The following is a 16,219-nucleotide window of genomic DNA, read 5'->3' on the forward strand; positions in this document are numbered from 1 at the left end:
AGCTGTGGATGGTGGGTTTTCCCCCTTGCGTGTTTGCTCAGGTGGCGGGCAGCCCCATCGTTTCCCTTGGCGGTGTCTCTTCAGTAGGTCTATTTCCACTTCCTCTGCTAGGACACACCAGTCATCGAGATGGTGAGGGTCTCGAGGCAGGCAAGCATCATACAGATCGTAGTTTAGCTCGTCTTTGAAATGGCTAAGGAGGATATCCTCTGGCCAGTTCAGCTTGCTGGCAATGGCTCGGAATTCTTGGGTATATTCAGCCACTGCCCGTCTGCCCTGCCTCACCGTTTTGATTCTCTCCCGGGCCTTACTATGAGCCAAAGGATCCTCGAACCACCTCAAGGATGACATGAATCAGTTGAAGTCGTTGAGTTCTGGGGCGTTGGAATCATGCAGGTTCACCACCCAGTCTGCAGCCGGTCTGTCCAGGGCAGATTGCACAATACGGATGCGGGCTTTGTCACTGGGGATGTCCCGTCCATACTCTTCCATATAGCTGAGGACTTGGGTTAGGAAAAACCCCAAGCATGGCAGCTCCCCCTTGAATTTTGCTTCCAGAGGTGGAAGTCTTTGATTGGACCGTTGTCTGCACCACGGGCGGTATTGCCCCTCATCCTGATCCCCGTCTGTGGTTCTGGGGGGGTACTACTGATGCCCTCCATTGTCTCTCCAGTTGCGGCCCCAGGCGCTGCTGCGGCTGTGGTGCTCAGCTTTGTCCTCTCTTAGTGAGCTAAGGGTTGTCTTCATCAGGTCAATAGCTTTTTCTAGCATCCGCTCTTCTTCACTGACGTGCAGGGAGCTCTCAATCTCTTGCCTCCATCCCGGTTGGTGGCCGTCCCGCCTCAAGGTCACTTTCTCCGATGCCTTTTCCCACACATTTTTCCTTCCGACGCCCAACGACCACCGAGGTTTTCGGTCACGCGGTTCCACCACTTCTTCCCCGGAGGAATATGATGCTTCAGCTTCCGACCGCTGCTGGGATTTCGTTTGGGAGGAAAACTCCCTCTCCATGGGGCTTTCCTCCTCTCTTGCTCCGTCGTCAGACATCGTATTTATTGCAAAGTCCCTCGGTAAGGTTTTCCCTTCCAGGTTGACTCTTACTGCAGATCCTGTCTAATGTCAGTACCCACCCCAATCCACATCTTAGGAAAGAAAGAACTCTTGAACCAGAAATTGTCCAAAAGGAGCTTTTACTAAAACATGATTGGTAATGGGAATAGTAGACAGGATCTGAAACTGTGTTACAGTTTGGTCATTAAAAGCTATATCCCGTTCACGCTCACATAAATTATGAATAAACACATAATTTTTAATGTTGTAAGACATCTCATATAATATGACTGAAACACATATATAGCATCACTACTACTTTTGAATAAGCATAAAACACCAGCAAGCTCCCAGCATCCAATTTACATTAAATTGACTTCTTATATTTTTAGAGTGCATTGAAGAGTGTTGCATGAATCTTTTAATTGATAAAGGCACTGATAATGTTACCTAGTTGGGTAATGAAATGTCTGCAAGCAAACAACCAAATTCAGAGAGCACCAGAGAGCATAATTCAACTCTGAGCTACATATATACTCTTCTCTTGAGGCAAAGGTAGCTGTCAGGACCCACCCCAATCCACATCTTAGGAAAGAAAGAACTCTTGAACCAGAAATTGTCCAAAAGGAGCTTTTACTAAAACATGTTTGGAGATGGAAATACTAGACAGTTGTGTTACAGTTTGGTACTTTTTAAAGAGTCCCCGGTCGAACCCCCTCCCTTCAAGCCATCTGGTTTGTCCCGGATCAATTAAAATTCAGGTGTCAAATCCTTCCATGGGAAAGAGGGAACTCTCATGTCTTTATGACAATTACTCCTTCCTTTAGAGATTTAAATCGGAGATACAAACCAGATCTCTTCCCCCCTTCCTTTGTTGTTTTAGTTCAAAGTTTCTCCCCCTGGTCTTTGAAGACAGCCTCCTGGCAGGCTGAATAAACATCCTTGTGCCTATTAACATCTTCTCTTCTCTTCCTTGGGAAAATGTCAGAATCCAGTGGGGTTGTAAGATTTTTAGAACATACATATGGGATTTTATGAATGGGATATAAATGGATTCTGACACTTGGAAGTCAATGCTGCCAAAACTCAATTTGAAGTTAAGCAGCACAATTATGTCCAGGCTTTTTGTTTCATTGTGTTTTTCAGGGAGATAAGGAAATTTTAAGAGTGGAAGAATGGTAAGGATAGTTACTTCACCCTCAAAAGCCCCTCAAAAAGGCAGTGTATGGGGAAAACACATTTACAGTACGTTCCATTGATAGTCTGTTGCGAGCCTTCTAAAAATTGGAAGATTGGATTAAAGGCTCCAATCTCTAAAACAGCATCCAGACCCAAGAGAGGGTGAAACACTAATTGTGCTTAGAAGCTGATTGCTAAGCATGTCCTATGAAGAGGCCATAAATATGATTTGTTATTATATTATTACAATATTATTAAAGATGTGTGGCTTCTCTTGTCACAAAGCAAATTTGAGCGTTTGCACCATTTTACTATAATGGCAATAATTCTCATCTCTATGCTCCTCGTCATAGAAAGAGGGAGGAAAGACAGTTTTATCTAACATAGATTTTAAAAAATGATACTTCTAATAAAGTACTGCTTGCTGGGCAGAGTATATAACTGAGGTTAGAATATCTTTCTAATCCATGTCATCAAAGACATATTCTCCATAAAAGTTAGAACACAGTGAATCAAAAGACTTTGTTACTTTTGCTGCAAAAGAAGAATATAAGTCATTGGCAACATTTGCCATTGAAATCTGTGAGACCAAAGAGGACATTAAGGAACAAGGAAACATGGATGGGGGTGGAATATCTTGAGAAAAGGAAAGTAATTCTGAAAGATTTATGTTTCAACAGTAAATGTAGTTAGTATATACCATATAACATGCAATAGCATTTGGATATATACACAACAGATGCTACCTGAAGAGTTAATTAAAAATTATAAGTGACTTGGCCATATTAGTTAAATATGAATGCTTTCCAAAAACAGGTAAATTAGGATTGTGAATACTTGTCTATTTCTACTCAGTATATGCAGGAGTGTAGGGAAACAAAAAGGCAAGAGAAACTGTTTCAATTTCTATTATAAGAGGCCATAGATGTCTGCTTGACCAGCTCTGCAAAGACAACAGGAGATCCTCAGCTTCTGAGAAAAATATAAATGTAAATTAAGTTGATAAGGTGTCTGGAATTCCCTGTTGACACGTTGGCACACTTTTCACTACAGGGATTCCAGGTATAATGCTGGGATGCTTAATATAATTTTCTTTAATATGGGGCAGCATAGTTTGTCAGAAATGCCAAATCGGTTCTAGTTTTCTTCACGCATCCCTTACCCATTTTCTAATTATTGAGACAGAGAAGTCCAGAATTAAAATACTTATAAAAAGTGCATTTTTAGAGAAAATGTATAGAATGCACATGCAATGTTGATGCACTTTCTAAAAAATCACACACCTATGTGGAAATAAGCTCAAATAAAATTAGTCTGGGGAAACAATATTACATTTTTAAAAGCATACAACTGGGTTATTTGGCTCCTTACTTCTCTTACTTTTCTTTCCTGGTATTTCATTGACAAGCAGATCTTCAAACAATATTTCACAACGATCAGAGAGAGTGTTTATTATGTCTCTCTTCAAGGCCTACAAAAGAAGCACAGAACAACATGTATGAAAGCTATGCATGTGCAAAATCCACCATTCTGAGCCAATTCTTGGAAGATCCATGGGCTCAGGGAAAGAAATGAAGTGCTCTGGATTCCTCTGCAACATTTTGTTCCGAGTTTGATATATTCCTAATACGTACGTACTTCTAAAACTTATAATATAAACTTAATGACTGCTATAAAAGAGTTGAAATCATTGTCAGGGATGTTGACTCTGAAGAAAACCAAATGCATCCATCTTTGCAGAGAAAAGAGTGATAAAAAAACAGGTTACATGACACACTGTGAAAATTCAGCCCGCTTTCTAGGCGAGATTTCTGACCAGTTTGGGAGATTGCCACAGAAATAGCAATAGAGTCTTTTGGCCACAGTAATTTTTTAAAAGATTAAACTATTTGAAGAGAGCCCCCTGCTAATGTGCATCCTATCTGATTATTTTTCCCTCAGCAGAGGAAGACTGCACCTATCATTTTATAGGAATCAGGCAGATACTGAAAATGGATTGAACTCCCCATGGTGCTCTTATATGGATAGTTTGACATTAAAGACAGGAAATGCTCCTTATTCTCATCATCTTTCATTTCCTCAGACACCAGCTATGGTCATATATCACACTGTGCTAGAAAAGTCATTTGTACAAATCCAGGACTTATTTGTACAAACATAGCATAAAGAAATGATGACTAGACATAGACTACCATTGAGACATAAACCCCCCACCCCATATAATAACACCTCCCAGATCTTAACTTGAAGAAAAAAAACCTTTAAAATTAGCTACACTTCCATTAAAAAACAATGTTTAAGACCATCACCCCACTCCAGTTATGCTCATCTTGTCAATAGTATCCCCAAAATGATTGTTACATAATCAGATGTTTGAAGATATAATGGGACTATAAATGACAAACTAGGGAGGGTTAATATAGATTTGAGGTTCTGTTTTGTCGTTTTTGAAAAGCATGCATGGAACCTCTGCACAAGAAATTTGAACTATTGCAATTATATCCCTTATTTATATTAACTGCTAGCAAAATCAGAGATCTTGACTGGATCATGAAAACAACTAGTTTTTTCAAAGTTGAGGGATAGTAAAAAATACCTGAACTGCATCTTTAACTTTAGGCTTGTTATTATGGATGTAAGCTTTACATTTTAAAGCTCCTTTAAGATTTATGGAGCCACTGCAGATTTGGACTGTAGCTGTTGATCTGGAGTTTGTACTTTGCATCTGAAACAGTGAATAGGCAGAAATCACAAATATTACATATGTTAGCCAATTCCATTCTATCTTTAATAACTGTAAACGTGAAGTTTTTTTTTTGCTTATTGGAGTTCCACATCATTGTAATTTCCAAACAATCCTCTTAATTACCAATATTAACAGACATCAAAATGTACAATCCTGAAATATCCTTGGTAAAGAAATAAACATAATAGTAGATTTTAAAAAAAATAAACAAGGTAGCACTACCCCAATTACCTGCAAAGGTTCTTTGGAATAGTTCCATTTTAAATAACTTCCAGAAGGCTAATTGAGAGGGAGGAAATCTCATTTCCAGAGAGAGGCTGTTCCATAAAGTGGGTGCTTTCAATGAGGAACACCATCAGAACTTTTCTACATTGGAAAATGCTTAATGCATATTCTTTATTAATATTTATTAAAATAATCTGCATTCATACTGAAAGATAATAGACTACCTACAGCCTCCTAAATATATTAGAAGATATTTCAACCAGCTTTCATCATTTACCAACCATGCTACAAACAATTTTAAGCTGCTCATAGAAAGTGAAAGCAGTATGGGCAAAAAAAAGGAAAACTCAGAAAAACCTTCTGTCACTCTGTAGATTTTCATTATTCTTATGTTTACTGAGATGGAGAGCCAAGATTGTTAATTACCAATTTGCATAAGTACTGATATGTGAGTGAGATCTGAATGGAGGATGTATCTTCTTACTTTTTAACCCCTTTGTCAAAAAGTTTACTTACCAATTGTGTTAAGACCCTAACATGAAGATTCCTAGTAGCTGATGTCATATATCCTCTTGATTTTTTCTGTAAGAATAATTCAAGTATAGAAGACAGCTGAACTGAAAAGAATATTGGCAAGGTTCAAATGCTAAACTAGAATCTATCAGAGAAAAACATTTAGACATTTGAGTATTTTATTATGTCTTAGTTGTTGTGATTTTTACATGATTGTGTGACAAAAATCTTTAATGAATTGGTGAAGTTTTCCACCCTTCTGCAAACACTTATGATTTATTTCATAGGTAATATTCTGCAGTTCAGCTAAGTTCTAGATAGTTAATGTTAATAGATATGCTTTTGAATCAGTCTTGAATCCTGGTGACTGCCTGGACAAGTCTGTGCAGTTTTCTTGGCAAGATTTTGGAAAATTGTTTGCCCGTGGTTTCTTTCTATAGCTGAGAGTGACTGGCTGAAACCACTCAGATGGTTTTGTGCCTGAAGTAGGATAGAAACACACTGCCAGTTTCTAACCTGATGCCTTAACCACTACACCAAACTAACTCTCTAATACTAAAAAGTATTAGTTTATTTTAAAAAATGTACTCAAAGTATGGTAGAATATAGAATCAGCTAGGCACAATCAGACTTGTAGGATCACCATACTGGAGAATTTAATGGTTAACTCAAAGAAAATTCTGGTGAAGATAGGGTATTTTACTTTGCTTAAATTGTTTTAGGTATAAATATTAACCACTCTACAGATATTGTGGATTACATTCTCAATGTGACTTTCATTTCTACTTTTGCATTAATGCACATATTAAAATTAAGCTACAATCGAGAAACAGAACAGATACTATGCAAAGGTTTTTTTTTCCTGTTTTGATGCAAAAGAGGCATCTAAGAAGAGGTTAAACTCTACTCTGATTTAGGACAGTCTAAGACAAGGGTGTCAAACTGCCAGCCTGTGGACCGGACGCGTTATCCGGAAACAGTGCCCACCCCAGTGGCAAAACCATCCCAATACGTTGCATGACGTCATGTGACGTCACACGTTTGACATGTCTGGTCTAAGAATAGACCATCTTTTCAGTAACAAATTAAGAATAAAAACAGAGAACTGAGGCTTGCTACAATAGATAGAAAAATCTGGAAAGAATTACTTGGATCCTGGTTGGATCCAATTTTCAGAAGTATCATATAAATCAGCATAAATTTTCAAAATCACCTTATCAATTGGTTTAAATAGAATAATAACATGGAAGAATTCCTGGATCAAGAAGAGACAGTAGCAACACAGATTTTCTGTTTTAAAATAGTGAGTGAAAAAGAAATAGTGAGTGAAAAAGAAATGAGACATTTTTTAAGAGGCAGTAAATAGATTTACTTCCTCAGATTAAAATGCTCTCCCAGGAAACTGGATATGAACAGATTCAGGTTCTGCTCCTACTGAATTCAGTGTGGTTCTGCTAAGAGAAATAGCATTTATATTCCAAGTCTTCTTGATATATTAAACTAAGAGGAATAAAATTAACTTTTCTGACCGCAGGTGAAATAACTCTGCCTTTTGAGTAAGATTGTGATTTTGTCTTTCTCAATGAAAATGTAAAGCTAAACTATAATGTTGTCTATATATAATCAACCATGTTTACTCCTGATAATTTCAAATAAATGTTTGTGGGCTAGATGGGCAACGTTTAGCTTTATTTAATTTAATTTATAGAAACTCATCATAAGAAACACATTCCCTGAACCAATTGTCTGAGTCAATGGTCTCCCCACTCAAGGTTAAGATTGCTGGGTATTGTAAAATCTGTGAAATTCCATAAGGGGAGAGATTCTGGTCACAAACAATGCCAGGAGAATGATTTCTGTGAAAAGGACTGAACTGTATGTTTTATTTGCTATGAGCTTGAAAAGGAAGTGGTAACTGTAAAAACAGTCAAACATGGAGATATGCTCCATGTTGATAGAGAAAGTTGACAGGATGCCATGAGGCTCAAGACTAATGCACTGTTCCTGTTCTTCTTCCTTCAGTAGAAAAATAGCCTTCTGAATCTTTAAAACTATTTCAAATAACAGAAGAATTATCACTGTATAAAATGATGAGCAAAGTATCTCCATGGAATAATCTTTCACTTCTCAGAAGAATAAGGCCCTCTTGATTTCAAATGATGCCCACTGGACTGTCAGGCTTAAAGTCTACATCTGCTGTTGAGTTAAAAAGGGATAAAAATCATTTCAATGTACAAGCGTCTGTTTGATCTGTTCTCTTACTGATACAATAATATAGGCAAGTAGAAATCAAAGGAAAGAATATCTGGCCATATCTCCCTTAGCACAACTGGCAGCTGGGAATGGAGTTTTAGATCACCAGAAACATTTTGCTGAAGTGATCTGGTGCCACCTTCTGGTTAATTATGCAAAACAGACAGTGTAGAAAAGGGCATTTATGAGCATTGAAAGGGAGGGAGGGAGGGAGAGAGAGAGAAGGCAGGGATAGTGAAGGTTGGAGACTATTTTTGTCAAGGCATTAACACTAGCATTTTGCCTGAGGAAGGCAGAAACAGCGTTGGTTCAGCATTATTAGACTCATGATATCAAACTAACAGGGATGATTTCACTGACTAGTTTACTATAAGAAGAATCCTTTTAAAGCAGTGTATGATAGAAAATATTGAAGCCATGAATGACTTCACTCTACCTTTCTATGCATTCTGTACTTTGATTACAGACTGAAATGCAGTAGCAGAGTTTACTGATGCTTATCAGCCCACTCTGATGAGGTGAAGAATATCACTGATAGAGTGCCAAGTCATTAAACCATCCTTATTTGAAACCATTGGTAGAGACAGGAATAAGGAGAAAGAACCAAGGCATGAAAAAGCTTTTTTTAAAAAAAAGGAAAAGAGAAAGAAAACTAAGCATAGTTATTGGTATTCTAAGAAAAATATGGAAATAAAGAATGAGACAATTCTTAAAGATCATTCTAGGCTAAAGCAAGAAAAGATGAGGGAGAATCCAAAAAGTGTTAATGTAACAGCAGACTTTAATTACACTGTTATTCTATTGCTGGAGAGTTTAAAACTTGGACGCCTTCAAGTACCAAAACAGGAAATGCTTAGAAAATTTTTGGAAGTTAGAGAAGATAAAAAATCCACGTTAGTCCAAAATAGATCTCTGAAAGTATATATATGCAAAATTGAAATGGATAAAAGAAAATTAATGTATTCATCCTGGTGACTTAATAATACAATGCAGCTTAAAGGGTGCTGTTTTTTGCTGGAGTGTCTTCTTACACACTGGTAGTTCTTGACTTAATTATCATTAGTTCAGTGACCGTTCAAAGTGACAATAACTTACACAAAGTGACTTACACCATTCCTTGATGTTATGACTGTTGCATGGGTCATATGATCACAGTGCAGACATTTGGCAAGTGACTCGCACTTATAACAATACTGGTGTTTGGGAGTCACATCATTGCCATTTGCATCCTTCCCGGGCAGCTTTCAACAAGGAAAGTTAATAGGGAAAACTGTAGGGAAGTGTGCAAGTCATGTCTTGCTTAACAACCATGTCAAAAAAGGTCATAAAATTGGGTGCAGTCATATGATGCCTCACTTTTCCTGGTTCCTATTGTGGTCTTAAATCAAAGACTACCTGCAATTCTTCAAAATGTCCTGAAATAAGAAGATAAACTCTCCCTCAATTTTTACATGGATAATATTTTTTTTTACCCAAATGTAACCATAACTCTATACGATAGTTTGGGGGCTTGTTTAGACGTTCATATATGAGCCCTAGTGAGATTTATTAATGCTAACTAATGCCCATTCATAATCAATTAAAAAAGCCTCTAACTTAACACATTATCCAAATTTGATCATTATATATTATTAAGTTAATGTATGTCAATGTCAATGTACTCATTTAGGATGTTACTGTTTGACTAAAGGAGGCATACATTTGGGATTAGATACTACTTAGGGCACACAAGACATTTATAAGCTAAGGAGAATAGGACAAGAAAATCCTGCTGATGATGTTACCTAGTTTGGTAACAAAACATTCAGAAATTATATTGAAACAAGATTGGAGAACAAACCACAGCTGAAACCTCCTTAGGTCATCTTGCTTTCAAAATTTGATTCAAACTTCCAATATATAAAAAAATGTGCTGTATTAGTGGTTTGCTTTAACAAAAGTTTCAATTGTTTTCAATAGAGCACTGAAAAACCTATCATGCAAGCTGCTACAGAGGACAATAATTTCAAGTTTACATTGTTTACTACCTACCTGCCCTTCCAGCAAGTCAGCATCTTCCTCTCTGGCTTGTCCATTGATCAAAAAGACAGCCTCCTCTATCTGTTGGGCCCAACGTCCTAATCCATTCTATAAATCAGAATCAAAAACAAAAGGGGTAATTTTACTGAAAGATCGACTACATTTCTGACCAATGTAAGTGAAATACATTTAATAATTTTACAAGCCTAAGCTGCAGGACAACCCTCAGATGTTCTCTTCTAAATGTAATTTAAATAATTTTAGATCATGAAGCAGAGAAGTTGATTCCTTCTAATTTTTTATACTAGTCACTAAAGAACGGGTATTAGCTGTCATGTGTGGATACATCTACAACAATGTTTAAATAAAAGATATGACATGATCTCTAAGCCATTGGTAACTTAGTGTTTCAAGGTCATACTCTTCTTTATCTTGAGTATGGACATGCTAGATTACCAATGAAAGGATGGCATGTTATTTTCCAAGTATTTGTTAGTGAATTGCCACTGTTCATTATTTCTATCACTGACATTTATTGTTATATACTACTGCTAAAGGATATACAGTATTTTTAAACTGTATGTTTAACCCTTAAACTGTATGTTTAACCCTTATATTTCCATTCCATTGCTCATTGTGATATTGGATTTCAAGAGTAGCAACATTTATTACTGATGATCTCTCTTAAAATCTGGACAAAAAAAAGAAGTTAAGGAAAGTTCTATTGGGGAAACAGGTCACAGTTTGAGGGGCTTGCAAGAAATTAGCTGAAAACTGTTAGGATACCAAAGAAAGATATGCAGGCAAAAGACTAAGGAAGGCAGAGAAAATGATCTAAGGTAAAAATATTCTAGTGAAAAAAGCAACAAAGCCAATAAGAGTTAAGCATTATGATACAATTAATAACACAAAGCGGGTTTTTTTTTAAATTACCCTTGTGTTTTTTTCTAAGTTGTGGCTGGCCAAGGTGGCAGGGAGAGGAATATGTATATTAACATTAATTGTGCATTCTAAAGATAGCCAAGAAGCAGAAAGAGCGTTCTGGTATTTCCAGTCTGCTGGCTTAGCTGTACTCTAAAGGAGAAAAAAAAAAGAGGCTCAATTATTACAATAATCAAATAATCTCGAAACATAAATGATAAATCACCCAATTTAAATGACTCAATCTATGCATTTATTTATGAATTCAATAAAAGTTATTCCGAAATAAGCACATGCAGAATTGTAGTTTGTGTATGTGTAATTGCTGCTCCGAAACATACTTTTGAGCAAACTTTAAATGGGAGCTAGCGGAGGCCCTACTGAAATGTAAGAACAAAACTATAATTTGTATTTATTTACTTATATCCCACTGTATTGTTTTCATACACAACTCAAGGCAGGAAACATATCTAATACTCCATTCTCCTCCAAATTTTCCCTACAATAATAACCCTATGAAGTGAATTGGCCTGAGAAAGTGAATGCCTGGCCCAAGATCACCCAGTCAGCTTTCATGCCTAAAGCAGGACTAGAACAGTCGTGCAGTTTCTAGCCTGGTGCCTTAGCCACCAGGTAGATGGTTCCACTTAAAGGCAGGTAATTAAGTTGAGATTGGCAACACAAATTCAATGAGTTAATTGTTCTTACCCAATACAGAACCTACCTTTGGATCTTGCACATCGTAGGTACGACAAAGTATTCGTTTCCAGTTAAGGAATAGTAACGAAGTATATTTAAGAGATACTACACTACAGTAAGGGATGCGGTGGCTCAGTGGGTTAGGACGCTGAGCTTGTCAATCAAAGGTCGGCAGTTTGGCGGGTCGAATCCCGAGTGCCACGTAGCAGTGAGCACCTGTTACTCGTCCCAGCTTCTGCCAACCTAGCAGTTTGAAAGCACGTAAAAAATGCAAGTAGAAAAATAGGGACCACTACGGTGGGAAGGTAACAGCGCTCCGTGCGTCTTTGGTGTCTAGTCATGCCGGCCACATGACCACAGAGACGTCCTTGGACAAGCGCTGGCTCTTCGGCTTTGAAATGGAGATGAGCACCGGCCCCTAGAGTCGGAAACGACTAGCACGCATGTGCGGGGGAACCTTTACCTTTACCTTTTACCTTACACTACAGTAATAAGCATTTAAGACTTTTATAATGAAACACCTCCCAGCCATCTCTAAAGATCTGAACTAAAACTCAGTCTGTTCAGATCAAATTATGCTTCCTGTTAGCTAACATAAGCAACATAGAAAAAGCTGTACATATCCAGCACTGTTGCTGGTTTATGTGATAAAATACATTCTGTAGTTAAATAGACACCATTATTACATCTACAGTAGTGGCCAAAATTGTGGAAACCTTTTGGGAAAAATGTACATTTGAGGTTTGATGGCTAATAACATGACTTTTTTTGGAGTAGTACCATAAAATTATATATCAATGGAAAGATAATTTAATCAAGAATGTAATGCAATAACTTTTATGAAGGATTTATTATTAGAATAGTAGTTATAAAGAAGAAAAGAGAAACACAGAAACACAGAAAAAATGAGATATACAAAATTATCACCGTATTAAAAACGAGATGTACAAAAATTAACACCATGTTAGTTAATACTTAGTTGGGTAAGCTTTAGCATGAATTACAGCCTTACAACGTCTTCCCATGGAGTGAACCAAGTCCTTTAGTTCTGCAGCTGTTATAATGTGAAACCAAGATTGAATGACTGCTTCTATTAACTGGGTTTTATTGCTGGGTCATTTCTGATTAACAAGTTTCTTTAGTCAGCTCCATAGATTTTCAATTGGGTTAAGGTCTGGGCTATTCCCAGGCCATTCCAGCAGTGGAATATGATTATCTTGAAACCACTTTTTGCACAGAGCAGCAACATGACATGGAGCTGAATCCTGTTGAAATATAAATGCTTCATTGTCTTGGAAAAGATCATGTGTGGAAGGCTTCAGTTTGGGCTCAAGTATTTCATTAATGTATTTTTGGCCATTTATATTCTCATTAATCACACAAATTCTGCCCACACCTTTTGATGTCATACAACCCCAGATCATAACACTGACTGGGTGTTTCATGGTACATATAATGCAATTCTTCTCACATATTTTATGCCATCGCTACCAAACAGGGAGATCTTGGTCTCATCACTCCAAATAACAATGTTCCATTGTTCCTCTGTCCAGGTACCATAGGTTTTAGCCCAGTTTAGTCTTTTCAACCTTTGTTTGAGAGATAAAAGTGACTTTTTTCATGGAATTCTAGATTTTAGGCCAAATTCCTGCAGTCTGCACCAAACAGTCCTTACACTCAACTTCATATTGCATTGTGCCATTACATCTTGTATACACCCAGATGATTTTCTTCTGTCATGTAGGCACAGTCTCTTAATTCTTCTATCATCACTTGCTGTTGTGCACCTTTTCCTGCCTTTACCAGTGTGGTTTTGTAGTGACTGAGTCTCCTTATACCTCTTCAAAAACTTAGAAATGCCATCTTTGGCTAAGTTTCTACCAATTTTTCTTCTAATTTCTTTATAACTGTAGCCTTGTTCACTTAATAATACTATATTACATCACTTTCTGGGTGACCAGTCAACTCTTTGCACCATTATTTTAATTTTATTACATTTTACAAGCTCACTAAATGAAAGAACACAAAAAACCCCCCAACCAACTTGATAGCGATCACATAACATACTGACAAATGTCCTCCTCTCAGCTTCAATACATGATACCAATAACTGAATCCTACTGTGATCTGATTGGCTCATTGCCAAAACAAGATGACACCTGATTGGCTATCTAAACACTAATGCTCAATGGCTACAATCAGGTGATCTGATCTCAACCTAAGCAAGTTGTGCTTCATTTTTCTGGTTATTTGGCTATAACGTTTCACAGAATATAGATACGTGAACAAAATCTGTTGCATTACATTCTTGATTAAATTATCTTTCCATTGATATATAATTTTATGGTGCTACTCCAAAAGAAAGTGGTGTTATTAGCCATCAAACCTCAAATGTACACTTTTCCCCAAAGGTTTCCACAATTTTGGCCACTACTGTATATTGATCTCTGACACCTGCCCCCCCCCACATTCCACACACATATTTCATTTCCCCATCTCTGTTAGATCTTCAGCCCAAATTTGTTCTGAAAATTTGCAATCGTCTGGGCAGCACAACACAAAAGAATAGAACCTGTCTTTGAATTGTTCCCATAGATTTGAACATAGCGCATCAATATATCAGTTAACTACATTTTAAAAATAGCAGGTTGTTGAATTTTGCTTTTGCTTTTACTGAGATCACAGGGCAGAGCTAGCTACAAAACAAAGTAACCTTTATCTAATTTATTTGGAATTATTTGAATTGTAATTGGTATAACTGTGCAAAGGTAAAAGCAGAGGCAAAGCCTGAATCAACTGTAATTTAGAAAGAGTATAGATCAGGGGAAGGCAACCTTGGCTCTTTTATGACTCGTGGACTTCAACTCCCAGAATTCTGGGAGTTGAAGTCCACGAGTCATAAAAGAGCCAAGGTAATCCCTGGCATAGATCGTCCTATATAGTAATATGAAGACTGATGCAACAAGGATACTTCCTTGTAGTTGAACAAAGATGAAGTGCCACTCTATCTGAAACATCTTCTGAGATGCCCCACAATCTCTTTCTAACTGCAGACTTTTCTATTGAAAAAAGAAGCTTGGAGAAAAACAGAACAAGAACAGAGTCAAACCTGATTCTTAGGTACCTCTTTTTTGTATATTGATTTTTTTAACAAAACATAAATCACTCAATAATTGGTAAACAGTGTGATGTCTGGGTTACGTTTGTAGAACAAATTTTAACAATTAATTTCTATAATCTATATTCCATATGTTAATTTTAGTTGATTTTGTCTTTCCCCAAAGTATCCTTTTTTGCAAACATTAGGTTAATACAATTTTTATTATTTTGATAAATAACAGTTAAGTATATAGTTTTTCCAATATTCCTAAATAATAGTAATCATATTAATATTTCTTTTCTTATTAGTCATTTTGGTTGCCTTATCATAAATCCTATTACAATACTTATTTCAGTTTATTTCTCCCACCAAATTCTAAATATTCTTACTAGTGACAATTTTCTCAACGATTAATTACATTTACATTTGCAGATTTAATTCTATTTTTTCCATATAAGCCCCCTCACACTTTTATATTTCTTAAGAAATAGATAAAAGAATAAAAAGTGAAAGATAAAAAAGAAACAAAAAGAGAAGGAAAAAAAGCAAAAGCAATGAGACATAAAAAATAACATACTACTTAAAATATATATCCCTCCTAACTTAATATATATTTCCTCAATTTCTTATTCTTTTTAACCATAGCTAAGAATATATTTAATCTGTTTAATCTTTAAGCTTTCCACTCAATAGATCATCATCTAATTCCTTAACTCTAATTCAAAATATTTTTTATACTTTTCTTAAATTCAGTCACATTTAAGTACCTAAAACATTTGCTTTATTTAAGTCATTTCAGCTTTTTTTTTTCTTTACAGAAAGGAAAGAAGCATACTATATTAGTCGGAAAATTCATCCCTCTAAAAGTGGTATATTCCAAAGTTTTTCTATTTCTTTAACCATATTCAAACAAATCCTTCTTTCTTAAATATTCTCTCTGATAAGTCCCATCATCTATTTTCTTAGTTTCCATTTTAATCTTTTTTCTCTGCCCAGTGTCTTTCTTGATCAATGTACTTTGCTGAATCAAAAGATTTTTCTGTTTAGTCATAGGTGTTACTGTAGATGAAGAAGTTAAATCAGCATTTGCCCACTTCTTTTTATTAGGAATCTTTTTCCTTCCTTTTCTCTTCACTTCTCTTGTTATCTTTTGTCTCTCCAATTCTGGTGTTTTTCCTCGTATCTGTATTATATGTAAATAGTTATTACTAACGTTAAACAATGTTAAGTTATGAGGTAAAGCTTTCTGACAGGCGAACACGCGGGAATTTTGACAGCTGTCAAAATTCCCCAGCAAGCGCAGGCGCAAACCGGTTGACAGCTCTTGGCTGTCAAAACAACGCGGAACCGCCCAGCCACGAGGAAAGAGAACTGTCAGAAGACGCGAAGCCGATTGGAGCAGAAACCGTGGCGCGAAAAGACCGGCCACTGATTGGACCAGCCAGTCGGCTGCCGGCTATAAAAGCCGAACCCTTCTGTACTTTGTTGTCCTTGTTCTAAATAAACCTGTTAAC

The 16,219-nt window shown here is 36.6% G+C and overlaps 1 protein-coding gene across 1 annotated transcript in view; it reads right to left on the reverse strand.

Moving 5' to 3' along the window:
- Positions 1 to 16,219, reverse strand: part of ODR4 (odr-4 GPCR localization factor homolog) — a 55,575-nt gene that overhangs the window by 27,331 nt on the left and 12,025 nt on the right. The window contains exons 5-11 of the mRNA XM_083359092.1: positions 14,577 to 14,680; positions 11,631 to 11,667; positions 10,919 to 11,059; positions 9,998 to 10,093; positions 5,717 to 5,782; positions 4,826 to 4,954; positions 3,601 to 3,700 (exon numbers count right to left, since the gene is read on the reverse strand). Coding sequence (XP_083215218.1) covers positions 3,601 to 3,700; positions 4,826 to 4,954; positions 5,717 to 5,782; positions 9,998 to 10,093; positions 10,919 to 11,059; positions 11,631 to 11,667; positions 14,577 to 14,680 — 673 coding nt within the window. The remainder of the gene's footprint in view (positions 1 to 3,600; positions 3,701 to 4,825; positions 4,955 to 5,716; positions 5,783 to 9,997; positions 10,094 to 10,918; positions 11,060 to 11,630; positions 11,668 to 14,576; positions 14,681 to 16,219) is intronic.

This window comes from Vipera ursinii, assembly GCF_947247035.1.
Source record: "Vipera ursinii genome assembly, chromosome: 3".
In the NCBI taxonomy this organism is placed as follows: domain Eukaryota; kingdom Metazoa; phylum Chordata; class Lepidosauria; order Squamata; family Viperidae; genus Vipera; species Vipera ursinii.